The sequence below is a fragment of the Myxocyprinus asiaticus genome, chromosome 31 (genome assembly GCF_019703515.2).
Source record: "Myxocyprinus asiaticus isolate MX2 ecotype Aquarium Trade chromosome 31, UBuf_Myxa_2, whole genome shotgun sequence".
NCBI lineage: Eukaryota > Metazoa > Chordata > Actinopteri > Cypriniformes > Catostomidae > Myxocyprinus > Myxocyprinus asiaticus.
In genome coordinates, this window is record NC_059374.1 from 26,551,035 (window position 1) to 26,578,606 (window position 27,572).

The following is a 27,572-nucleotide window of genomic DNA, read 5'->3' on the forward strand; positions in this document are numbered from 1 at the left end:
TATATATATATATTTTTTTTTTTTTTTTTTTTTCAGAAAGACCTACCACATTGACATAACCACAGAAATGAGGAGCCATCCAATGTGTTTATGGCATTGCACTGTAAATATAAGGGCAAGTTCATTAAGAGCTTGAAAGACTTGTGGACAAATTATGGACAACATTTTACTCCCGTGTAATATACACTCACTGAGCACTTTATTTGGAACACCTGTACACCTACTTGGTGTCAGAATGGTGCCAAAAACAAAAACATCCAGTGATCAGCAGTTCTGCGGAAAGAAACACCTTTTTGATGAGAGAGGTCATCGGAGAATGGCCAGACTGGTTCGAGCTGACAGAAAGGCTATGGTAACTTAGATAACCACTCTGTACAATTGTAGTGAGCAGAATAGCATCTCAGAATGCACAACACGTCAAACCTTGAGGCAGATTGGCTACAACAGCAGAAGACCACCGTGGGCACTTTATTAGGACCATAGTGTTCCTAATAAATTGCTTAGTGTCACGGTTCTGGTGAGTTTGTCAGTTTGTTTTGTTATTTCTCTCCCTCATGTGTCTCAGGCGCTGCTGGCATGCATGATCAGTGTTTCCATGGGAACACTGATTGTTCCCAGGGGAACGCTGATCATGTCACTAATTAGCATCCTAGCAGCACCTGGTTCTCCGCTGATCCAGTGCCTACTTCATCCCTTCCTTGTGTCAGTATCTTTGCAGGATTGTTGTTGGTGTGAAGTAACTTACATTGCTCTCTCTGCCTAGTTGGTCCTGTCTTGTGTATCTGTTTGGCTGCCCGTCTCTGCCTGCGTGTCGGGAGTGTGGTTACCTTCCAGTTTGCTGTGCGCTTATTCTCTACGCTCACGACTTCTCAACGGAGAATTCCTCATGGATCTGCTCCCGACTACCACGACACATACACTTGCCTACGAACACAGTCTTCATGGAGGATTCCTCATGGATCTGCTCACTGCGCAGCCACAGCGCGCACGCATCAATGAACACCTATCCCCTGCTTACTGCAGCCGGTGCCGGGTTCTCCACTCTTCGCCAGCCCAGTTGAAGTTACAATTTATGCTCTTGGGTCTCTTTGACTCACTCTCTGACCGAACAATCCATCTTGTTTGGACCCAGTGGAAGAATTTACTCTTCGCTCTGCCCTGTCTCAGCTGGGAGATTTACTGGGACATCAGCAGGATCAAATCAGATCAGATCAATACAGTGGTGTCACTCATCCAACGTCGTTTGTCATCCAGGGGCGACTTGTACCCAGACACTCATTAGACAGCGATTCTGGTGGCCATCGCTAGTGCAGGATGTACGCCGGTTCATAGCCGCTTGCCCTGTTTGTGCGACTAATAAGACCTCCTGTAACCCCCCAGCCGGGCTCCTCCAACCGCTGTCAGTCCCTTCTAGACCCTGGTTGCACATAGCCATGGATTTTGTAACTGGTCTACCCCCTCCCAAGCAACACAGTTGTTTTGACTGTTGTGGACCGGTTATCGAAGGCAGCTCACTTCATTCCCCTCCCCAAATTATCCAAGTGAGGGAGACAGCGGTGGCAGTCATAAACCACGTCTTCCGCTTTCATGGCCTCCCGGTCGATGTGGTTTCTGACAGAGGCCCCCAATTTGTGTCTCGTTTTTGGGCAGAATTCTGCTGACAGCTGGGGGCTATGGTGAGTTTGTCCTCTGGGTTCTATCCCCAGACAAATGGGCAGACTGGGCGGTCAAATCAGGAACTTGAAAAGACCCTGTGCTGTGTGGCCTCCCATAATCCGTCGTCTTGGAGCAATCATTTAGTCTGGGTCGAGTATGCCCACAACTCCTTGCAGTTGTTGTCTAAGGAGTTGCCACCCTTCCAGTGTAGCCTCGGTTTACAGCCCCGTTTCCCGCCCAAGAGTCTGACGTTCATGTCCCGTCAGGGAAATGCTGATCATGCCACTAATTAGCATGCTAGCAGCACCAGGTTCTCTGCTGATTCACTGCCTACTTCATCCCTTCATTGTGTCAGTATCTTTGCTAGACTGCTGTTTGGTGTGAAGTAACTTACCTCGCTCTCTCTGCCTAGTTGGTTCTGTCTCGTGTATCTGTTTGGTTGCCTGACTCTGTCCATGTGTCGGGAGTGTGGTTACCTTCCAGTTTGCTGTACGCTTATTCTCTGCATTCACGACTTCTTAACGGAGAATTCCTCATCTCTGCCCGCGTGTCGGGAGTGTGGTTACCTTCCAGTCTGCGGTGCGCTTGTTCTCTGCACCCACAATGGAGGATTCCTCAAGGATCTGCTCACTGCGCGGCCATGGCGCGCACGCATCAACGAACACCTATCTCCTGCTTACTGCAGCCGGTGCTGGGTTCTACACTCTTCGCCAGCCCAGATGAAGTTACAATTTATTGTTAATAAATCCTTTGAACTGTTCCTCTGTTCCTGGGTCTCTTTGTCTCACTCTCTGATACTCAGTGAGTGTCCAGTTCTGTTTGAAAGATGTTTAATATTAGAAAATACACTGGATACGAAATATAATAGGCTTATCAACTTTTAAAAGGGGAAAGAAATCCTGTATCTTTTATAGTTGACATCAACAACAAAACTAATGCCACTTGATACATGTCCTTATACTTGAAAACCATACAAGTTAAAATAAAATGTGACCAAGGCTACATCATAAAGGTTTTTACTGCGTTAGATTGCCACTTGATGTCCAGTCTGGGTCCTGAAGCAAAACCAGTTGAAAACCACTGCCGTAAAGGGTAAAGGTTAGGAATCTGGGATGTTCACAAAAAGTTTGTGGGTTAAAATCCAAACAGGATCTAAATCTTAGTCCTTATTTGCTCCACCTCTACTTAGCAAGAGATCTGACCAGAGATTGCAAGGAGACTGACCCTGCAACAAGTAATACATATATTCTTGGATGAAAAAGTGCTGCTAAAGTTACATAAAACTACTGGTATTCATAAAGAGCCAATGGAATTGGAGAGCTCTCTGCTGCCATCTATCTCCATGTGTCAGGTCATGAGATAAATAAACTTGTACTCATTCTTACCAACAGATAGGGCTATAAAGTGAAAAAGCATCTACATTAACAAGTGGCTTCTGACCAAATTAATTACACTTACCACTTAAAACCTATCACAACCTAGCAGATTAAGAAATAGCAAATAGACAATTTCTTGACAAACCACAGATACATACTGTGTTAAAGGTTTATACTGACATTTTATATTAACTGGTAAACAAATGACTGTGGAAAAAAAGTTATCACTTAATTATGTCTCAATACAGAACACCAGGGATAAATGAAAAATTTTCTTTTTTGTGTTGTCTAGCTGTGTCTGTACAGTATATAAAGGGATTTAAGTTTTCCCTAACAGTTGATTTGTGTGGTATCATATGATTAGGCAGATACTCAAACAAGTATCCAAGAGTGCATATACTGGAGTCAATCGTCATGATTTATAGTGTTCAACAATCTTGTCAGTTACTCAGAGTTCTCTTCAGTGCTGGAGAAGGACAACAATGCACATTCGTGTCTCCTGCTCTGACTGCTCCTCCTCTTTCTCCGGCCAACAGTCCTCAGCCTCCGCCGTATGATATCTAGAACACACATGACATCGCTGGTAAGTCTTTTCTAACAACAGTTCTGTTTTGAAACCTAGTGAGCAGCCTTGCTTTGCCTTGCTGCTTACTGCCTACATAGGCAGCATCCTAACGGTCACGGAACCTCATAGGTGACTGATGTTGAACGCTCTACATATGCAGAAATGTAGGCAGTAGTGCCCCTCACAAATAGCTCACTGCGTGGTAGACTTGACAATTGATTTCAATACAGTTTGGCCAGAGACCGTATGAGATAAGACGGGTCACTGGTATACCTTTAAATGGGAAAAACTGTAACACTCAATATGGCACTCAATGAAGTGCTGCCTTAATGTTAAAAGAGCCATTCGCCTTTTTGAATGTGACATCGCCTGTCAGTTTACCCGAGATGTGCATTACCTAGAGCAGCCTGATTTTTTTTTTTTTTTGTGATCTGAGCTAAAGAAGCCCCCAAAAAAGATTATTTGAATGTAATCTTGACCAAGCGTTTTGGAGATTTCGGTCTTTCCCCAATTAAGTAGATTAAAGCTGTACTTCTATTCATAGAAAATAACTACTGGGAAGTGTAGCGAACATGGCTGTCGAGTGACCGGACTTGCCTTAAAGGGACTTTGGTTTGACTTTAGCATGTTGTTAACAATGCAACACTCTAATAAGCATTCATTGCACACAAAAATATTGAGTAAAAATCCATTCTTTGATTAAAACCTATGTTTTAGTAGTGAATGAAACTAGGACTGCCAAATGTTTTGCTTCAATAAAGGTTGTATCGTCAGACCGGGTTATGGGTCACCCTCAAGCATTCTGGGTATTCATTTTGGCCAACATACGAGATGTTCTGACTAATACGGGACAGTTGGGGACCCCTTAATGAAACATTAGCATCGGAGCACGTATGTGATACCTTAAAATCAGTTCACTAGGTATTGGAACAGAGCAAATGTCTAAATCTATGGAAAAGTGACATAATAATCTGTCAACGCAACTTAAAGAATTTAGATGTACACACCACCCACGTTCTCATAGTCTTGCTGGTTATCATGCCAGTAAAGACTGGGTGAAGATCGACAGTGCCGATAGAGGCGTGTGTGAAGCACAGACAGGGTGAGCAGCACCAACAGGAAGCCCAGAGCGGCTGCTGCCCACACAGCCTCATCAGTGCGTGGAATGGGGATTCTTTCCCCCCTCATGGGTCCCTCTAAATGCAGAGACTTTAGGTCTGTAACGCCACACTGTCCAAGCTCTCCACATTCTGATCCAGACCTCTGTGCCTTTGTGTCAGTCTTAATGCGATGCCTCCTCCCTTCTGCTACAGTGTTCTTTTGTGACTTTCTGTCGGTCTGGTCATTATGCCTGTTAACCACTTTATTCTGTGCAAATTGCTTCTCTGCATCGATTATCTTCTTGTCTTTGTCCTTAGCACTCACTTCTGGTTCCTCAGAGTCCTTAACTAAACTGAGAGATTGAGTAACATTAACTGTCAGCATCGCCAAGGAGGCCATCTCCTTTGTAACATTTTGTGGTAGTGTGTCTATAATTTTCAGGTATGCACTCTCTGTGCTGTCAAGTTTGTCTTGTTTGACTTCAGTTTTCAGTTCCACTTGTTCTGATGTTTGTTGGAGGGCCATCCTGGTCTTCCTGGTTCTTCCTCTGGTCCTCTGTACCACATTGAGTCTGAGAGCCTCCATGCAGCAGTGTTTTAGAGACTAGCATTCAGAGATGAGAATGAAGGTTGGCATTAGCATTTAAATGTACATAAAATGACTGCAACATCATCATAAAAAATAAATAAAAGAAAAAAGAAAAAAGAAAGAAAGAAGAGGTCAGTGTTCAATTTCTTCACCTTTGATCTCTCTACTTTGGACATCTCTAGACTGATGTTCATGAGTCTGTCCACGGGTGCCGGTTTTGTCAAATACAGACTGTACTTTGCTCTTTGGCTTGTGCTGTATTGATTAATGTTGGAGGAAATGGAAACCAACCAATCACAAAGCCCAAGTGTGATGCGAGACATCTCTAGGGAGCGACCCCAAGAGACCACAGCTAAAGGCTTTGAGAAAGACAGATAACAGACATAAAATATTTGTTAAAAATGGTGCTCTGTCAGTGCAATCAATTTGACATTTTCATTACTTCCTGTGGGCCTAATTTCCAACAGCATGTGAGCAGTAGTGTTGTCATGTTACCAAAATTTAATTAGTCGAAATTTAATGATTCTCAATATAAATTTTCGATACCAATACCACAGCAAAACAAATACTAATTTCTTTAAGAAATATTACGGGTTCAGTACAAGTTAAGCTCAATCGACAGCAAAAATTAACTTTGACTTGTCCCTTTTCTTTAAAAAAAAAAAAAAAGAAAAAGAAAAAATCTGGGTTCCAGTGAGGCACTTACAATGAAAGTGAATGGTGCCAAAACGTAAACGGTAAAATACTTGCTATTTGAAAAGTATAACCACAAGACAGAAACAATATGCATGTTAACATGATTTTAGTGTGATCAAATCGCTTACTAACCTTTTCTGTGTAAAGTTATAGCCAATTTTACAACTTCGTTACCATGACGATTTAATATCAACAAACCCTAAAACTACTGTAAAAATGACGATTTAAACATCTGTACAGCTCAAATAATAAATGATTGTTAACAGAGGAATTAATGTTAGTGCTTTTATAAAATTATAAGTTTCAAAAATTGGCCACATTCACTTCCATTTTAATTGCTTCACTGTAACCTCAATTTTTGCATTTTTTAAAGAAAAGGATGGACAAGTCAAAATTATTTTTTGTGGTATTCAACATTATGCCACAAATGCTGTTGATTGAGCTTAACTTGTACTGAACTCTAAATATTCCTTTAAGTAAGCACTGTTTCAAGATTTCAAGCAAGTAAACAGTAATAAAATAAGAACAAAGAAACAAATTGCAATAAGCCTAGAATGAATCGCAAAGAAAATAGCACAAATGTACAATTTAAGTAAATCATGCTTAAAGTTTTTTTCCCCCAGGTATCTAACAGCAGTATCAAGCATACTACTAAACATTCAGAAATTGAAAAAGTAAAATCATCAATAATGCCGTGGGTCCCATATTTAGCATAAACAGAAGTCTTTGTCAGTTCTTTTCAAAGAATTGGTCAAATGGGTTAGGCCAGGTGTACATTGTGCTTTTTTTGCCTGTCGTGCGAGATCCCGATCCCAATATTTCCTATTGGGACAAATCGTTGGTGCTTATGTGGTGGTGGCTCGCATCATGCGAGGGGCTTACGAGCAGCTTACGACCTCCCGATAATTTTTAAACATGTCGAAAAAATTTGGGCAATGTCGGCTTGAATTCAAGAGATGATATTTTACAGAGGATCACTGAAGAGCTACAGCTGTCAGGTGAGTTTAAGTGTGTTTTAACTTGCTATCTATGCTGTTTTCAATTTTGACAGGGTTTAAAATTCATTTTAAATCATTCAGACACAGTGTAGCTAGGTTGATCATGTTGATTATTGGTGCTGGTAGAATTCAATGTTGCTGTTTGTTTTCTGGAAATTGCTTTTACAGTGGATAATGTCATAAACAGTAAATTAAGTCATAACTAAAAAAGCATGAAAATTCAATGCAGTCACGTCAAAATTCGGCAGGTCATAAAGTCATGCTGTGTACCTCTGCGTCTGTATGATTAGCAGGTAAACTATAATTATAAACTATAACGTGTGTAGGACCTCACGACCTCCCGAGAGTCAGAACTTGCACCGTGTACGCCTGGCCTTAGCAAAACAGTCTGAATGGACCCTTTTCACAGACCTGTTATGACGCGTTTACGCCTTCTTTAACAACGCAAATGTAGCAAACTTTTTTATATTTCCAATTTTAAAAATATTTAGTTTAAATTTATAACATTGTACTTTGTATTATATTATTTTGGAATAAGTATATATATATATATATATATATATATATATATATATATATATATATATATATATATATATATATATATATTAAAAAAAAATAAATAAAATAAAATAAATAAAAAATCAGTTACCACATCTGCTGAGGGAGTGACAGAAAATGTTACAAGTTTCTCTCTTCTTATTGTTGTTATCCAGCGCTCTATATTTTGATCTTCTTTTGCAAAGCTGTAAAAGGGTAATCGTTTATTTTTTCTTTTGCCACTGGAGCAAACGAGTAAGCAAAAATTCAATTTGCTGTCCATTCACCGCCATTGAAGTTTAGCCAACTATGATGACTTCCACTTTCGCAGACTTGTGAAAAGGGTCCACTGGTTCGCGATTCAGTTCGAGTCATTTGATGAGCTCCCATACTGACTTACAGACTGAATTGTTTAGAGTGGTTTCTCAGTCTGTAACAGTCTGACAACAGAGTGCAGGATGAAGTGGAATACGTGCATACACTCTGTTTACATAACCCTTGTGCACTGTTCGTTTGTGAGTCGCACTTGTGATGTTAGCGGGTCAAAAATAACCCAAACATACATGTGTAATTGTAACTGGTACTGCCTGACCCACTCCGAACGGGATTTGAACCGGTGTCTCCGGCATGGGAGGAGGCTAAAGGCTACAGCCTCCAGCGTCAGTCGCTAGTGCGCCTCTTGAGGCCAAGGGAGTGAGGTTTACACACTGCACAGCTATCTACCAGCTGGCTACCATTACATAATATTTTTCCTTTTTCCTTTTCTTTTAAAGATATACTGTAACACTCATTTTACTTAAGTAACAATACTAAAGTTGTGCATTTTGGGGGAGGGTTTTTTTTTAATGGTATTTAGGCCTTATTTAGCTCTAAATTACACCGATAATTTTCATATAAAACAAGCACATTTTATGTTATTTTCACTTAAATAAAAAACCTTCATTTCAGTAAATTGAAGTCAAAACATCACAATTTGTCAAGCATTGGGGGTCTCTGGTGACATCTGCTGGAATTTAAAAAAATAATTACATGAAATAACTATTTTCAGTCGATGGCTCCAGTGCTCCATGCATTGGCTAATCTCTATAAGCTCATGTTCCAACAAACTTAATTTCCAGACATTATCACAAGTTATGTATTGGATATACACTACAGGTCAAAACTTTTGAAACACTTGACTGAAATGTCTCTCATGATCTTAAAAATCTTTTGATCTGAAGGCGTATGCTTAAATGTTTGAAATTAGTTTTGTAGACAAAAATATAATTGTGCCACCATATTAATTTATTTCATTGTAAAACTAAAATTTAATTTAAAAAAAAAAAAAAATTTTAAATTGATGATTGGACCAAATAATAAAGAAAAGCAGCCAATAAGTGCCCAACATAGATGGGAACTCCTTCTATACTGTTTAAAAAGCATCCCAGGGTGATACCTCAAGAAGATGGTTGAGAAAATGTCAAGAGTACATTTCTGCAAATTCTAGGCAAAGGGTGACTACTTTGAAGACGCTAAAATATAACACAGTTTTGATTTATTTTGGATTTTGTTTAGTCACAACATAATTCCCATAGTTCCATTTATGTTATTCCATAGTTTTGATGACTTTACTGTTATTCTAAAATGTAAAAAAATAAATAAAATAAAAAAATAATAAAGAATAAGTGTGTTTCAAAACTTGACCAGTAGTGTATATTTAGACATTATAAAAAACTATTATATGTCAAATTGTAGCATTTTTCTAAACCGCTTCTCTTGAAGTGTCAGATTTTGCAATGATGCTCCAATATGCTGTCAAACATGACAATGCTCCACAGTCAAATCTGACTGTGTAACAAAGAAAAGGCAGAGTTATTATTTTGTTACCTGTCATTTATTCCAAACATCAAACATCAAAATTCTAGTATAAATTTGTCACACAGGGGTCAGACTCAGACCTCAACCTGTTTGATATGTTTGGTATACAGTTGTGCTCAAAAGTTTGCACACCCTGGCAGAAATTGTGAAATTTTGGCATTGATTTTGAAAATATGACTGATCATGCAAAGAAAAACCCACAGGTAACCTCAGGAGAAATACAGGCTGCTCTGGAAAAAGACGGTGTGGTTGTTTCAAGGAGCACAATACTTGTTGACCCCTCTCCAAACATAGCGCTTTGGTTGTGACCATAAAGCTCTATTTTGGTCTCGTCACTCCAAATTACAGTGTGCCAGAAGCTGTGAGGCGTGTCAAGGTGTTGTCGGGCATATTGTAACTGGGCTTTTTTGTGGCATTGGCGCAGTAAAGGCTTCTTTCTGGCAACTCGACCATGCAGCTCATTTTTGTTCAAGAATCGTCGTATTGTGCTCCTTGAAACAACCACACCGTCTTTTTCCAGAGCAGCCTGTATTTCTCCTGAGGTTACCTGTGGGTTTTTCTTTGTATCCCGAACAATTCTTCTGGCAGTTGTGGCTGAAATCTTTCTTGGTCTACCTGACCTTGGCTTGGATCAAGAGATCCCCGAATCTTCCACTTCTTAATAAGTGATTGAACAGTACTGACTGGCATTTTCAAGGCTTTGGATATCTTTTTATATCAATTTCCATCTTTATAAAGTTCCATTACCTTGTTACGCAGGTCTTTTGACATTTCTTTTCTGCTCCCCATGGCTCAGTATCTAGCCTGCTCAGTGCATCCACGTGAGAGCTAACAAACTCTTTGACTATTTATACACAGACACTAATTGCAATTTAAAAAGCCACAGGTGTGGGAAATTAACCTTTAATTGACATTTAAACATGTGTGTGTCACCTTGTGGGTCTGTAACAAGGCCAAACATTCAAGGGTATGTAAACTTTTGATCAGGGCCATTTGAGTGATTTCTGTTACTATTATGATTTAAAAAGGAGCCAAACAACTATGTGATAATAAATGGCTTCATATGATCACTATCTTTAAATAAAATACAGTTTTTTTGCATGATCAGTCATATTTTCAAAATCAATGCCAAAATTTCACAATTTCTGCCAGGGTATGCAAACGTTTGAGCACAACTGTATAATGACAGGTTTGTCTACACCCGTGAGGTCCAAATGTCCTCATCAGTAAAAAAAAACAAAAAAAAAAAACTCCTAAATTGGTCAGATGATGTTGATCTTCAAATCTAGTAATGTGCACGTGTTTGTGTGATGTTAGGGTTAGAGTTTGGAAATAGAAAATATTGTTAGTCTGATATGAAATCAATGGAAGTCAATGAGAGATCACTAGTATAGTCAAACAAACCTGTATGTGGTTGGGTGTGTTTTCTGCATTGTGGATGTTTTATAGTCTCACCCCTACATTTATGTATGGTTGTGTTCTGCATTGTGTCTGATTTATTGGTTATTTATTTTATTGGTATTATTATTTATATACCAAAAAAAAATCTCTGTATTTTAGTATTTCCCATTCATTTCCCATGGCGGGTAAAAAATGACCAGGAACATCATGTGTTGTTTTTTTGGTTGTTTTTTATGCCGCCTTAGACTTATCGAATCAAGTCCAGATGTTTTTTATTTGTTCAGATAACTAGTGGGGGAAAAGTCACCAAGTCTTGTACCACTCAGATAAAGGATAAAAAAAAAATTATTAAAGAAAAAAATCAAAACAGGTCCAAAGAGACCCGAACAGCGCATAAGGGTTAAGAAAAAAAAACAACCTTGCTTACATTGCCTCACGGAAATTTTGACCTAATTTATAAGTGTTTTGACTTTCAGGCCGCTCATCAGACAGATACAGTGCATCCGGAAAGTATTTACTTCACTTTTTCCACATTTTGTTATGTTACAGCCTTATTCCAAAATTGATTGAATTAATTATTTTCCTCAGTTCTACAAACAATACCCCATAATGACAATGTGAAAGAAGTTTGAAATCTTTGCAAATTTATTTAAAAAAAAAAAAAAGAAAAAAAAAAAATATGTACATAAATATTCACAGCCTTTGCTCAATACTTTGTTGAAGCACCTTTGGCACCAATTACAGCCTCAAGTCATTTTGAGTATGATGCTACAAGCTTGGCACACCTATTTTTGGGCAGTTTCTCCCATTCTTCTTTGCAGGACCTCTCAAGCTCCATCAGGTTGGATGGGGAGCGTCGGTGCACAGCCATTTTCAGATCTCTCCAGAGATGTTCAATCGGGTTCAAGTCTGGGCTCTGGCTGGGCCACTCAAGGACATTCACAGAGTTGTCCCGGAGCCACTCCTTTGTTATCTTGGCTGTGTGCTTAGGGTCGTTGTCCTGTTGGAAGATGAACCTTCGCCCCAGTCTGAGGTCCAGAGCACTCTGGAGCAGGTTTTCATCAAGGATGTCTCTGTACATTGCTGCATTCATCTTTCCCTCGATCCTGAATAGTCTCCCAGTTCCTGCCGCTGAAAAACATCCCCACAGCATGATGCTGCCACCACCATGCTTCACTGTAGGGATGGTATTGGCCAGGTGATGAGCGGTACCTGGTTTCCTCCAGACATGACGCTTGCCATTCAGGCCAAAGAGTTCAATCTTTGTTTCTCATGGTCTGGGAGTCCTTCAGGTGCCTTTTGGCAAACTCCAGGTGGGCTGTCATGTGCCTTTTACTGAGGAGTGGCTTCCGTCTGGCCACTCTACCATACAGGCCTGATTGGTGGAGTGCTGCAGAGATGGTTGTTCTTCTGGAAGCTTCTCCTCTCTCCACAGAGAAATGCTGGAGCTCTGTTAGAGTGACCATCAGGTTCTTGGTCACCTCCCTGACTAAGGCCCTTCTCCCCCGATCGCTCAGTTTGGCCAGGCGGCCAGCTCTAGGAAGAGTCCTGGTGGTTCCAAACTTCTTCCATTTACAGATGATGGAGGCCACTGTGCTCATTGGGACCTTCAATGCTGCAGACATTTTTCTGTACCCTTCCCCAGATCTGTGCCTCAATACAATCCTGTCTCGGAGGTCTACAGACAATTCCTTGGACTTCATGGCTTGATTTGTGCTCTGACATGCACTGTTAACTGTGGGACCTTATATAGACAGGTGTGTGTCTTTTCAAATCATGTCCAATCAACTGAATTTACCACAGGTGGACTCCAATCAAGTTGTAGAAACATCTCAAGGATGATCAGTGGAAACAGGATGCACCTGAGCTCAATTTTGAGTGGCATGGCAAAGGCTGTGAATACTTATGTACATGTGATTTTTATCATTTTTTATTTGTAATAAATTTGCAAAGATTTCAAACAAACTTCTTTCACGTTGTCATTATGGGGTATTGTTTGTAGAATTTTGAGGAAAATAATGAATTTAATCCATTTTGGAATAAGGCTGTAACATAACAAAATGTGGAAAAAGTGAAGCGCTGTGAATACTTTCCGGATGCACTGTAGCACGCCGAATTGACTCGGCACAGCAGAAAGACTGGTATCATTTCATTTTTATTTATTTTAGTATCGACTTGGTACCGAAGTACATTTACTTTTGACATCACAGGTGAGCAAACAATCATCCAGCTCTCAAAAGGGAAAGATGTGGTACACGAGTTAATTATCTGAATCGTGACTGTCGCATGACTCACTCTATGTCGGCTTAGCCAGGGGTAAGTTGTGAGGATGTAATGAGGCAGGCAAGAGTGAGCCAACACTGCCAGACTCTTGCGAGCTTCCGCTGAGACACAGGGGTGGTACAGAAGCACCAGCGCTCCTTTCTGTCAAAGATAACAAGTTCAAGGTTAATTTATGAGATTGGCTTCAGTAACAAGCTTAACTACAGAAATAAGGAGACTGCCCATTACTTTGAGGTTGTTTAGCCAGCGCTGAGGGGGACAGTACAGGTACTCTCCACTCTCTACCTCAACTGGCCTATAAGGACCACTGGAAAGAAAACCAGAAAGACAACACATTAAAACAAGTAGAATGAAAAAGACACCTCTACACATATAAGTAAAACCAGATAAGGAATCACAAAGATAAAGAATTATGTATAAGTGAGTGCCATTGCTTACAGAGTGGGTATACGGTCACTGTATATAATGGGTGTGTCCATGCAGATATAATCAGCAGGCTACATAAGGCAAAAATAAGTGAAAATGAGTTTTGCAAGCAAGCGATTTTCATTTTATTCTTCTGCTTTGGATCTTATGCAGAATTAAAAAAATAAAAATAAATACAAAAAACCCTGCTATTTCAACCAAATTAATGATTACAATGCTAGTGAAATGCTCATGGGGAAAAAAAAAATATTAATGAGAGTGACAGCTGTTGTCAACATGGTTAAAGAAATACAAGTTAAACCTCCTGTGGTCTTCATAAATGAGCCTTACCTTTGGTCCTCCCAGTCATTTTTGACCAGAAAGAGCAAAGGTGTAACTTTTTTTTTTTTATGATAATGATACCATTTCTTCTTCCCTGAAGTAAAAACAATAAAATTATGTGCCTCTTTTGGGATTTTATGATATTTTGATCTTATTTACATGTACATCTATCAATTTTACCATTAATTTGCATATTAAAATAAGCACATTTATTAAACTTTAGTACAGTAACCTAACTTCTATAAGTTCTATAAGAAAATATGAGAATGTGACGTTCAGTATATTGGAGGCAGATTGCTGCCATCTGGTGCACAAATATAAATAACATGACCTGAAAAATAACACGTAACAATAACAGCCAGTAGATGGCTGCAGTGTTCCATGTAGTCTGAAGGGCATTGCAAATCGGACGCATCTGGCGGACAACATTGCGCATTCTAAAATTCGAAACAATTGTTTTCTATGAATGTATGCACACCATCGTTCGCTGTCTGCCAACTGAACCGCATCGACGTACCCGGTGTTTGATACCTGTGCCATGTCCTAGCCGCGACATGACGTGGGCAGTTATGCATTTGGATGTATATTTAGACATTATCACACTATTTTTTGTCAGGTTTAGCATTTTAAAATGTATCTGAAGTGTCAGATTTTGCAGTTAACAGGAATGAACTGCAAAATTGTGAACATTAAATTAAGAGAGTGTAAAACAGAAGAATCAGAGTAAACATTTTGAAACTTTCTATAGTAACAATTTATTTTGAAAACATTTAAGACATAAATGTCAAAAATGAACAATAAATGCATAAAGAACAAACAGTAAACAAAAAAACAGGTCTTTCCCATTCATTTTCAATGGTCGGTCAATTTTGACCATGAAGACCATAGGTGTCGCTTTTTTTTAAAAACTTATATGAGCACTTAGATTTATCGAATCAAGCCCACATTTGTTTTGTATATTCAGATGGCAAGCAGAGGAAAAGTCACCAAGTCTTGTATCGCTTGAATAAAGGAAACCATTTTTTATTAAATCAGCAAAAGTGATTGCGATCAAAAATGAAAGAAGACCATAGGAGGGTTAAAATCAATTGACAGCATTTGTAGCATAATGTTGATAACCTCAAAATAATTTGACTCGTTCCTCCTTTTCATTAAAAAACAAAACAAAAATTGAGGTTAGAGCGAGTCACTTACAATGAAAGTGAATGGGGCCAATTTTTGGAGGGCAGAAATGTGAATCTTATAATTTTATAAAAGCACTTACATTATTTCTTCTGTTCAAACTTGTGTATTAATTGAGCTGTAAAGTAGTTTTTGCAGTTGTTTTAGTGTTTACGGTGTTATATCGTCATGGCAACGAAGTTGTAAAATTGAATGCAATGTCAGAGAGCGAGAGAAAGAGACCCAAGAGCAGGGGAACAGTTCAAAGGATTTATTAACAATAAATATTAACTATCACTGTGCTGGCGAAGACGGAAGATCCCGGCACCGGCTGTAGTTGCGGGGAGGGGTTTGAGGATGCGTGCGCGCCATGGCCACGTAATGGGCAAATCCATGAAGAGTGTGTTTGTAGGCGAGTGTGTGCATTGTGGAAGTCAAGAGCAGATTCGTAGGAATCCTACGTTGAAGCGTAGTGAGGTGCAGAGAACAACGCCCAGCAGACTGGAAGGGAATCAATCTCCCGACATGCGGGCAGAGACGAGGAGTCCTCCGTTGAAGACTCATGAGCGCAGAGAACAAGCGTACAGCAAACTGGAAGGCAACCACACTCCCAAAACACGGACAGAGACGAGCAACCACACAGATACACGTGACAGGACCAACTAGGCAGAGAGAGTGAGGTAAATTACTTCACATCAAACAACAATCAAGCAAAGATACTGAGAACACAAAGGGCTTGAGAAGGGAGGGAATTAGTGGAGAGCCAGGTGCTGCTAGCACGCTAATTAGTGGCATGATTCACATGGAAACACTGATCATACATGCTGGCAATGCCTGCGAGACACGAGGGAGAGAAAACAAAACACACAGAACAAACCGACAAACTCACCGGAGCCGTGAAAGTGATAAGCACTGCGTAAGTCCAACTTCGTAAAGACAGATGCTCCCTGCAAGAGTTCGAAAGCTGAGGACATCAACGGCAAAGGATAGCAATTCTTCACCGTGATGTCATTCAGCCCCCGATAATCTATAAAGGGTCTAAGCGAGCCATCCACGAAGAAGAACCCTGCCGGTTTTTTTTTGCAAATCAACATTATACCACAAATACTGTTGATTGAACTTAACTTGTATTGAACCTGGAATATTTCTTTAAAAGGACACCTTTACCTTTATGGGATATTTTGTGTCAATATCAGGGATATGCTGCAACAACAAGAAAAAGGAACAACTGTCACACCTGTATTTGCTCAGATCACATGTAAACATTATATAAAAATAAATGTTTCAACAGTGGACATTTGGTGCAGAGAAGTTCCATCTGCAATGACTTCTGTACTGTATAAAAAAACAACCTCACTTACCATCTGTGACTGTGGCCAGAGCTCTTGACAGACGAGCTCATCAGGTTCTGGTAGGTCTGTCACGAGATTTGTCTTTTGGACAAAATGAAATACACAACCAGAGTTGGATGTATTCTGATTACAAAGTAATTTGTTACTGTAATCTTATTAATTTTTAAGTCAAAAAGTACCAAATTACCCTTGTTACTGCAGTTATTGTCATTACCGTAAAACCAAAAGAATTAATATGGGATCTCCTTTAACCAGTGGAAAAAAACTTTCCGAATCTTTAAGAAGTTGACTAATAACATGAACGAGAACTTTTTTCTTTGACATCAACAAGATTTGAGGTTAAAATGTATAGAAATGTATGATTGGGAGTGTATATTTTAGGTGCTTTTCCACAATTTTTTAATCACCTTTAACGCTAAGAGCCAAGCAACAACATTGATGGTGTTTTTTCTTTTTTCCTCAAAATTGTTTTTAGGAAACCACTGATTACAAAAAGATTATTATTATTATATATATATATATATATAGACACATACATATTGTATACAGTTGTGCTCAAAACTTTGCATATCCTTGGAGAATTGGTAACATATGTACCATTTTTAAAGAAAACATGAGTGAGCAGGCAAAACACATTTCTTATGGGATTCATATTCAACTGTAGATTATAACAGAATGGCACAATCATAAAACAAAACATGGCAACAAATAAAAAAATGAAATGACCCCCGTTCAAAAGTCTGCATACCCTTAGTCCTTAATACTGTGTATTGCCCCCTTTAGCATCAATGACAGCATGCAGTCTTTTGTAGTAGTTGTCTATGAGGCCCCAAATTCTTGCAGGTGGTATAGCTGCCCATTCGTCTTGGCAAAATGCCTCCAGGTCATGCAAAGTCTTTGGTCGTCTTGCATGAACTGTACATTTGAGATCTCCCCAGAGTGGCTCGATGATATTAAGGTCAGGAGACTGTGATGGCCACTCCAGAACCTTCACATTTTTCTGCTGTAACCACTGGAGGGTCAACTTGGCCTTGTGCTTAGGGTCATTGTCGTGCTGGAAAGTCCAAGAGCGTCCCATGCGCAGCTGTCGTGCAAAAGAACGCAAATTGTCTGCCAGTATTTTCTGATAACATGCTGCATTCATCTTGCCATCAGTTTTCACAAGATTCCCCGTGCCTATAGAGCTCACACCCCCCCAAAACATCAGTGAGCCACCACCATACTTCACAGTGGGGATGGTATTCTTTTCACTATAGGCCTTGTTGACCCCTCTCCAAACATAGCGCTTATGGTTGTGACCATAAAGCTCTATTTTGGTCTCGTCACTCCAAATTACAGTGTGCCAGAAGCTGTGAGGCGTGTCAAGGTGTTGTCGGGCATATTGTAACTGGGCTTTTTTGTGGCATTGGCGCAGTAAAGGCTTCTTTCTGGCAACTCGACCATGCAGCTCATTTTTGTTCAAGTATCGTTGTATTGTGCTCCTTGAAACAACGACATCGTCTTTTTCCAGAGCAGCCTGTATTTCTCCTGAGGTTACCTGTGGGTTTTTCTTTGTATCCCCAACAATTCTTCTGGCAGTTGTGGCTGAAATCTTTCTTGGTCTACCTGACCTTGGCTTGGTGTCAAGAGATCTCTGAATTTTCCACTTCTTAATAAGTGATTGAACAGTACTGACTAGCATTTTCAAGGCTTTGGATGTCTTTTTATATCCTTTTCCATCTTTATACATTTACATTACCTTGTTACGCAGGTCTTTTGACAGTTCTTTTCTGCTCCCCATGGCTCAGTATCAAACCTGCTCAGTGCATCCACATGAGTGCTAACAAACTCATTGACTATTTATACACAGAGCCACAGGTGTGGGAAATGAACCTTTAATTGCCATTTAAACCTGTGTGCGTCACCTTGTGTGTCTGTAACAAGGCCAAACATTCAAGGGTATGTAAACTTTTGATCAGGGCCATTTGGGTGATTTCTGTTATCACTATGATTTAAAAAGGATCCAAACAACTATGTGATGATAAATGGCTTCATATGATCACTATCCTTAAATAAAATACAGTTTTTTTTGCATGATCAGTCATATTTTCAAAATCAATGCCAAAATTTCACAATTTCTGCCAGGGTATGCAAACTTTTGAGCACAACTGTTTATGTGTGTATATATATATATATATATATATATATACACACACACACACACACACACACACACACACACACACACACACACACACACACATACACTGGTGGCCAAAAGTTTGGAATAATGTACAGATTTGCTCTTATGGAAAGAAATTGGTACTTTTATTCACCAAAGTGGCATTCAACTGATCACAATTTATAGTCAGGACATTAATGACATGAAAAATTATTATTACATTTACTCATTTGGCAGACGCTTTTATCAAAAGCAACTTACAGTGCCCTTATTACAGGGACAATCCCCCTGGAGCAACCTGGAATTAAGTGCCTTGCTCAAGGACACAATGGTGGTGGCTGTGGGGATTGAACCAACAACCTTTTACTTACCAGTTCAGTGCTTTAGTCCACTACACCACCACCACATTATTACAACTTGAAAAAAAATTTCAGAACTTCTTTCAGAAAAAATCCTCCACATGCAGCAATGAGAGCTTTGCAGATCCTTGGCATTCTAGCTGTCAGTTTGTCCAGATACTCCAGTGACATTTCACCCCACACTTCCTGTAGCACTTGCCATAGATGTGTCTTGTCGAGCACTTCTCATGCACCTTACAGTCTAGCTGATCCCACAAAAGCTCAATGGGGTTAAGATCCATAACACTCTTTTCCAATTATCTGTTGTCCAATGTCTGTGTTTCTTTGGCCGCTCTAACCTTTTCTTTTTGTTTTTCTGTTTCAAAAGTGGCTTTTTCTTTGCAATTCTTCCCATAAGGCCTGCACCCCTGAGCCTTCTCTTTACTGTACATGAAACTGGTGTTGAGCGGTTAGAATTCAATGAAGCTGTCAGCTGAGGACATGTGAGGTGTCTATTTCTCAAACTAGAGACTCTGATGTACTTATCCTCTTGTTTAGTTGTACATCTGGCCTTCCACATCTCTTTCTGTCCTTGTTAGAGCCAGTTGTCCTTTGTCTTAGAAGACTGTAGTGTACACCTTTGTATGAAATCTTCTGTTTTCAAGCATTGTATAGCCTTCATTCCTCAAAACAATGATTGACTGACGTGTTTCTAGAGAAAGCTGTTTCTTTTTTGCCATTTTTGATCTAATATTGACCTTAAGACATGCCAGTCTATTGCATACTGTGGCAACTCAAAAACAAACACAAAGACAATGTTAAGCTTCATTTAATGAACCAAATAGCTTTCAGCTGTATTTGATATAATGGCAAGTGATTTTCTAGTACCAAATTAGCAATTTAGCACGATTATTCAAGGATAAGGTGTTGGAGTGATGGCTGCTGGAAATGGGGCCTGTCTGGATTTGATCAAAAATGACTTTTTTCAAATAGAGATGGTGCTGTTTTATTTCATCATTAATGTCCTGACTATACTTTGTGATCAGTCGAATGCCACTTTGGTAAATTAAAGTACCAATTTTCTTCCAAAACAGCTAAATCTGTACATTATTCCAAACTTTTGGCCTCTAGTTTCATATATATATATATATATATATATAGATAGAGAGAGAGAGAGAGATTTAAAGCCTAGGGAGTTGGGGATGAATTTTGTGTGACTTTAGCAAGCTCTGACATTCAATATGCGTTTTTTACTCAACTAAATTGTTGTGAACAGATTGTCAGCTGCTGTTGCGTGTAGTTTTTTTTTATTGAATTTTTTTAAAAACTGTTATATTTCAGTTTTTAATTAAATAAAGTTTTATTTAATTGCTTGCTAACACTTTACAATAAGGTTCCATTCGTGAACATTAGTTAATGCATTATGTATCAAAAACTAACAATGAACAATATAGCTTTTGCAACATTTATCAATCTTTGGTTATTTTAGTTAATAAAAATACAGTTGTTCATTGTTAGTTCATGTTAGTTCATAGTGCATTAACTAATGTTAACATTTAAAACTTTTATTGATTTTAAAAATGTATTACTATTTGTTGAAATTAACTTTAATCAAGATTAATAAATGCTGTAAAAGTATTGTTCATTGTTAGTTCATGTTAACTAATGAAACCTTATTGTAAAGTGTTACCAACTGCTTTTAACAAATGTTGCAATTCTGCTAGGATGGTTCTTTGAGGGTTAAGCAGTTCACTGAAATAGTCCTGAAGTGTAACAAATACATTTTAAAAGTACAAATATTCCATGGACACTCAATTAGTATAAGCTAATTAAAAATGGCATAAATAATAATTCTACAAGAATGAGAATTTAAATGAGGTACACAGCAGGACACTGCTTGACATGTCACATCAACTTCCCTTTCCTGGCAGTTATGCTTTGAACAGCAGTAAAGATAGTTTGCGGTTTGGAATTCAGACTTCGATTGGCTATAAATCTGCTCTGCGCTGTTGTAGACATGTAAATAATGTTGCATATTATTCTTTATGATTAGTGAATTCAGACGACATCATCCTTTGCTCCGCAATCAGACATTTACATTTTACAACTCTTAATTTTCTAATGCAAATATCTCTAAAAGTTGAACACCTAGAAGAATGAAACCACTCTCATCTTGAACAATCTGATTTGAAGTCCATGGGAAGGGGAAAATAAGGGCTCTTCACATTTAACGGCTATTTCCAGTAAACACACATTCTGGGTTCATGCAAATTCACTTGTTTTAGATAAAGCTTGATTTGTGAAAACTTTCACAGTCACATCTGGTCGTGTTTGATTGCATCTTACTGCTCTATCCCCTTTGCCTTGTGTAATAATAGCCATCAGAGAAATCAGTGTATAATTCTAAAAACTGACAACTTAGACGGGTCATAGTATGCTCAAACAGACCTTCATGATTTGTGAATTTGAGTTCTTGGGTCAACAGTTTACCTGAAAAATCAGTGTTACAGGCTTTGAGAGGTCATATTCTTGAAACACTTGATAATTATGATGGAAAAACACCAGTTTCACTGTTGACCCAAGAACTAAAAAAATGGGTTAAATTACAAACACTGATCTGTGAAAAAAATCACAAATCATGAAGGTCAATTTGAGCCTAGTATGACCCATGTGTGTTGTCATTGTTAAGAATTATAAGCCTTTTATTCATTTTAGGGCTTAGATCATTAAGATTTCACAATGCCAATATGTGAGAAGCCATCGAAATGAGTAAACTCAATTTGTGAAAGTTTGTGTGAAACTAGTGTTTTTCTATCATAATTATCATGTTTCAAGAATATGCCCTATCAAAGCCTGTAACACTGACTTTTCATGTAAACTGTTGACTCAAGCACTCAAAAAAGGATTAAATGACAAAAACTGTACTGTGAAAGAATTCACAGATCAGGATGGTCTTTTTAAACCTGGTGTGAAATGTAAAATCCATTTATGAAACAAATCCAGTTCTGTCTGACACTAATGTTTTTCTGTCATAAGTGATTCATGAATATGGCCTCCCAAGGCCTGTAACACTGATTTTTCAGGTAAACTGTTGACTCATGAACCTAAACAAGGGTTAAGAGGCATAAGCTGAACTGTGAAACATTTCACAGATCATGAAGGTCCATTTAAGCCTACTATGACCCGTCTAGATGGTCAGTTTTTAGAATTATAAGCTGATTTCTCTAATGGCTTTGACCGTTATACATTGACACAGTCTATATGATATTATTACACAAGGCACAGTGGATAAAAGCAGTAAGATGCAATCAAACATGACCAACTGTGATTGTGAAAGTTTTCACAAATCAGGCTCTATCTAAAACAAGTGAATTTGCTTGAAACCAGACTTCGTGTTGAATGGAAATAGCCATTAAAAAGTGATTCTTTTTCACCTTCTCGAATCGTGGACTTAAAGAGCCCATATTATGCTAATTTACAGGTTCATGATTTTATTTTGGGGGTCTCCTAGAATAGGTTTACATGCTTTAATGTTCAAAAAACACATTATTTTTCACATACTGTACATTGCTGGAACACCTATTTTCATCCTCAGCTGAAACGCTCTGATTTAGCTCCTGTCTATTTAAAGCCCCCTTTCCGAAAAGCCCAGTCCGCTCTGATTGGTCAGCTGGCCCATTCTGTTATGACTGGTCAACCGCGTGTCGGAAATGTAATGCCCCTTACAATACCTGAGTTTCAGGCTTCCTTAACAGCTTTAAACTCTATTATAACTATGGTAACAATGGTATCGGTTTTTGCCGTACCAGTTTGTGTCCGAGACCGATAATGAAAGTTTGGAAGAACAAGCTGATCGACCCAAACCACCTTCGCAAGCACGACATGAGCAGGACGTTTCACAGTGGTAAGTTTTAATTTTGTAGCTTTCTTACAAGTACACTGTTGAATATTGTGAACCTAACAAAGCTTAAAATAAAAGACACGTAGTGCATCTAAGTTAGACATCTTTTGCTGGAATGGGTGTAGCCGAACTTTTTCGCCCGCGATATGAACGGAGAACAGAGGTTCACTCCCGGTTAGTGAGCAAGTTAGCCGTGGACTACCGTAGATAGCAGCCATAACATTACAGCTTGAAATTGTATAATTCTATAAGACTCTTGAGATCGACAATTTTGTTACACAGTTTTAGGTAAAAGGCGGCCCACAGCTGAATAGTAAACCCTTACCAAAACAATAGCATTACATAGCATGTTAGCCGAGCAATACCATGGATTGCAGATGTAAAATGACTGTTTGTAAAAATCAATACATCTACACACATGATCACTATTCATGGTAGTAAGAACGACAAACAATCTGCACAATTCTACACAATTGTAGGTAAAAGTGGGCCCGCAGCTGATTAACAAAACTATTTCAACACAATAATATTAGCTAGCAGGTTAGCAGAGGCCTACAGCTGAGCACTGGGTGTACACCATAGCTACAACACAAAACTCTGCATTTGAACTCTCGGTAGCAGATAAATCCACAAATAATCAAGCATACTTACAGGTGGTGATCCTGAAACACCAGATTGTCCCAACAAAGTGGGAACTGCACCATCTTTCAGGACTGTCTTGAAAATCTGGCATTGGTTGTGGTTGTACTGCTGAGGACTAGTGCTAAAAAATAAATTTTAACCACTGATACTTCAATTCGTCTGCCTTTGGAAGTCCAAACAAAGAGGTTTTGCTTTCACAGTGAAGAAAACAGTGTCTTCTCAACATGGCGACAACACTAACCCAACTCATCCTGGCCTCAGCTATAACTACGTTTGTTTGAGGGCCGGCCAAAGTAGCCCTTAGGCGGGCATTATGCAAATGTGTTACTTAGTGACGTAGATACTTTACGGAAGAAATGGCTGGACTACAAACCAGCCGTTTCGTGTAGTTCTTGATCAGTGTTGTCTGTGGGAGAGAATAACTCCCTTTTGCGTGGACTTTGTGCTTTGTAAATTTGCAGACCTTTTACATGCACAAACAGCTATATCACACACTAAAGGAAAGGTAAAATCCCCAAAAGCATAATAGAGCCTCTTTAACATGATGCATGTGGATAGACGATTTTCTTTATTTTATACTTTGCTTATATGATATTATGCTTGGAATCAATTATAATCAGTTATGAAGTCATATTCATATATGCACATAAATGTAATCGTTTATGAATGCAGTCCTGTCATCAATGTACTTGATAATACTCAAAATGTATGCAGGGATATTAAGTATTTCTTTTCTTATTCAATGTTCAGTGACAATGTTTTGTTACTCATGATACCTACCTAAGTGCTAGAATTAGTTAAGGTTATGATAAAAACTGTTATGTCTTAAATAATACCACTCACACAGTTTTAGGCCTTGAATGTCATGGAGACCCACGCTGAATGTGTTGTTTTCTCTGTCAGAACAGAAACATTGAGATAAACCAAGCTTGCACAAAGATTTGTATTATATAGGTTCAGACAAATATCTTTTCAGCTCTTCTCTACTTGCGCTCTGCATTGACTACATCTCTGAGACCTCAGTCTATCTTAATCCTTTCTTTTATTTACTTAGTTCATTGGATGAGACAACACAATATAGACTTAGTTTAGGAGTTATATCTTTAAGACCAATTAACTAAATATTCAAAATGTGTTTATTATTTTGCATTTGTTCAGTTTTCAGTATAATTGATTTTATTTCATTGATTAAATTTTACCAATTAAAATTGTTATTCCTTCTACAAATCATCTGAGTTATTTTCCATCTGCACCAGTTGACAAACAAAAAAAATGCTGTGAAAAATTTCACAAATCAGACTTGTCAAGATGAGAGTGGTTTCACTCTTCTGGGTGTCCAACTTATGGAGATATTTGCATTATAAAATAAATAGTCACAATGTTAAAACGACCGATTATGATGCGGAATTCATGAAGAATAATATGCAACATTATTTACATGTCTATCGCCAATCGAAGTCTGAATTTCAAACCCCAAACTACGATGACAGTATACAGGTGCTGGTCATATAATTAGAATATCATCAAAAAGTTGATTTATTTCACTAATTCCATTCAAAAAGTGAAACTTGTATATTATATTCATTCATTACACACAGACTGATATATTCCAAATGTTTATTTCTTTTAATTTTGATGATTATAACTGACAACTAAGGAAAATCCCAAATTCAGTATCTCAGAAAATTAGAATATTACTTAAGACCAATACAAAGAAAGGATTTTTAGAAATCTTGGCCAACTGAAAAGTATGAACATGAAAAGTATGAGCATGTACAGCACTCAATACTTAGTTGGGGCTCCTTTTGCCTGAATTACTGCAGCAATGCGGCGTGGCATGGAGTCGATCAGTCTGTGGCACTGCTCAGGTGTTATGAGAGCCCAGGTTGCTCTGATAGTGGCCTTCAGCTCTTCTGCATCGTTGGGTCTGGCATATCGCATCTTCCTCTTCACAATACCCCATAGATTTTCTATGGGGTTAAGGTCAGGCGAGTTTGCTGGCCAATTAAGAACAGGGATACCATGGTCCTTAAACCAGATACTGGCTGCTTTGGCACTGTGTGCAGGTGCCAAGTCCTGTTGGAAAATGAAATCTGCATCTCCATAAAGTTGGTCAGCAGCAGGAAGCATGAAGTGCTCTAAAACTTCCTGGTATACGGCTGCGTTGACCTTGGACCTCAGAAAACACAGTGGACCAACACCAGCAGATGACATGGCACCCCAAACCATCACTGACTGTGGAAACTTTACACTGGACCTCAAGCAACGTGGATTGTGTGCCTCTCCTCTCTTCCTCCAGACACTGGGACCCTGATTTCCAAAGGAAATGCAAAATTTACTTTCATCAGAGAACATAACTTTGGACCACTCAGCAGCAGTCCAGTCCTTTTTGTCTTTAGCCCAGGCGAGACGCTGAAACCCATGTCTTGCATACGTCTGTGCGTAGTGGTTCCTGAAGCACTGACTCCAGCTGCAGTCCACTCTTTGTGAATCTCCCCCACATTTTGGAATGGGTTTTGTTTCACAATCCTCTCCAGGGTGCGGTTATCCCTATTGCTTGTACACTTTTTTTCTACCACATCTTTTCCTTCCCTTCGCCTCTCTATTAATGTGCTTGGACACAGAGCTCTGTGAACAGCCAGCCTCTTTTGCAATGACCTTTTGTGTCTTGCCCTCCTTGTGCAACGTGTCAATGGTCGTCTTTTGGACAACTGTCAAGTCAGCAGTCTTCCCCATGATTGTGTAGCCTACAGAACTAGACTGAGAGACCATTTAAAGGCCTTTGCAGGTGTTTTGAGTTAATTCGCTGATTAGAGTGTGGCACCAAGTGTCTTCAATATTGAACCTTTTCACAATATTCTAATTTTCTGAGATACTGAATTTGGGATTTTCCTTAGTTGTCAGTTATAATCATCAAAATTAAAAGAAATAAACATTTGAAATATATCAGTCTGTGTGTAATGAATGAAAATAATATACAAGTTTCACTTTTTGAATGGAATTAGTGAAATAAATAAACTTTTTGATGATATTCTAATTATATGACCAGCACCTGTATGTGCAAAAACCAAGTTACCTATATTTTAAGAGTGAAGATTCTAACATGCATGATCAATGGTTTAGATTGAGTACAAAAAGTGTCTAACAAAGTGTTTACCTTGCCATTGTCGCAGTTGTGTGTTAATCTGGAGTGACAACACTGTGTCAGCCCGAGCCAAATCAGTCCTGACAGGAGGCTCACTTGTCGAGTCATCACTGTTTCCACGAGGCGTAGTTAAATACATTCAAAATGCGATACGGTAAGGTTTACTATATCTCTGCCACATCATCGGACACCTGCGGCGCAAATCTCCTCGTACGAGTTTAGAAATGCAAATGTCTGTGTTTAAACACGCCTGGTGATCCATGCTCATCTGAGGAATAAAATCTTTACAATTTACCGCTGGAAAGTTTGTTCAAAGAAACACAAAACCAATTTGTAACGGTCGCGTTTGGTCATAAAAAAGTCTTCCTACTCAAACAGGTCTGAATAATCAGGGATGTTTTAAATCCAAGGTGCCACTAGGTAAACAGCGGACATTTCTTTGTGGATCTGTTACGAGCCATCAATGCGCTGGATTGGTGCATCCCAAACTGTAAACACATCCTGTACACCCTCCGTGACACGTAGACTTTGCTGTAATATACACAACAGTTTAGTACAATCTAAACTCACATGTACTGTAAAGATTTTATATAGTAGCGTTCACAAAACACACACACAAGTATTTTGTCTACGGTGGCTCAAATGGATCGAAAGTCTTTTTCGCCCTTTCGGACTCTGTCACGTCATTTGCCAAACAGGAAGTCTTAGCGAGGTAAAGTTGTTTGTAAGTTCGATATTCGCCATGGTGTTTAAGGGACCGTCTGAAAACTCCACACACTGCGCTAAAACGTCACGGGCGTCTGAGCATTCGGTCAATGGACTTGCATGTTCTATCGTGAAAAACACTGCTATCGGGGCTTACAACAGGTGAGATTATTACAGTATGTTCTTTCATATGAGTACAGTAATAAACTATTTTAGAAATTACCAAAACGTTATTTTAATATTTCAAAGGTTGTAGTAAACTAAAATTGGACAGACTGACTTGCTACAGGTGAAATTATTACAGTATACCTTATCATATGAGTACAGTAATCAAATATATATTTATGATATGATTTCTT

General features: G+C 38.8%; 1 protein-coding gene across 6 annotated transcripts; it reads right to left on the bottom strand.

Annotated features, from left to right (window-relative positions):
* tp53i13 (tumor protein p53 inducible protein 13) lies at nt 1-27,230 on the bottom strand. Of its 6 annotated transcripts, XM_051666176.1 has the most exons (10): nt 26,521-27,224; nt 24,207-24,259; nt 16,331-16,402; nt 16,137-16,172; nt 13,500-13,558; nt 13,290-13,368; nt 13,074-13,202; nt 5,439-5,645; nt 4,605-5,301; nt 1-3,592 (listed from the first exon to the last, which is right to left on the bottom strand). In XM_051666176.1, exons 3-10 carry the CDS (start codon nt 16,331-16,333, stop codon nt 3,477-3,479), a joined length of 1,326 nt encoding a protein of 441 aa, XP_051522136.1. In that variant the 5' UTR covers nt 16,334-16,402; nt 24,207-24,259; nt 26,521-27,224; the 3' UTR covers nt 1-3,476. The 6 variants fall into 6 exon arrangements, with proteins under 6 accessions (XP_051522136.1, XP_051522135.1, XP_051522133.1 ...); XM_051666175.1 differs by lacking the exon at nt 24,207-24,259 and having other exon boundaries at nt 4,612-5,301; nt 26,521-27,230; XM_051666173.1 differs by lacking the exon at nt 24,207-24,259 and having other exon boundaries at nt 26,521-27,225.
* Between the last annotated feature and the right edge of the window lie 342 nt (nt 27,231-27,572).

Bases quoted from the DNA above. Each gene is read 5' to 3' on its own strand.
- tp53i13 (XM_051666173.1), bottom strand. From the start codon at position 26,616: ATGACTCGACAAGTGAGCCTCCTGTCAGGACTGATTTGGCTCGGGCTG. The intron at 13,559-16,136 runs GTAAAGGTGTCC...TGCCTTATGTAG, and splicing joins ACACAAAATATCCCATAAAG to CCTGCTGATTATATCTGCAT. The intron at 13,203-13,289 runs GTAATGGGCAGT...TATCTTTGACAG, and splicing joins GCTGGCTAAACAACCTCAAA to AAAGGAGCGCTGGTGCTTCT.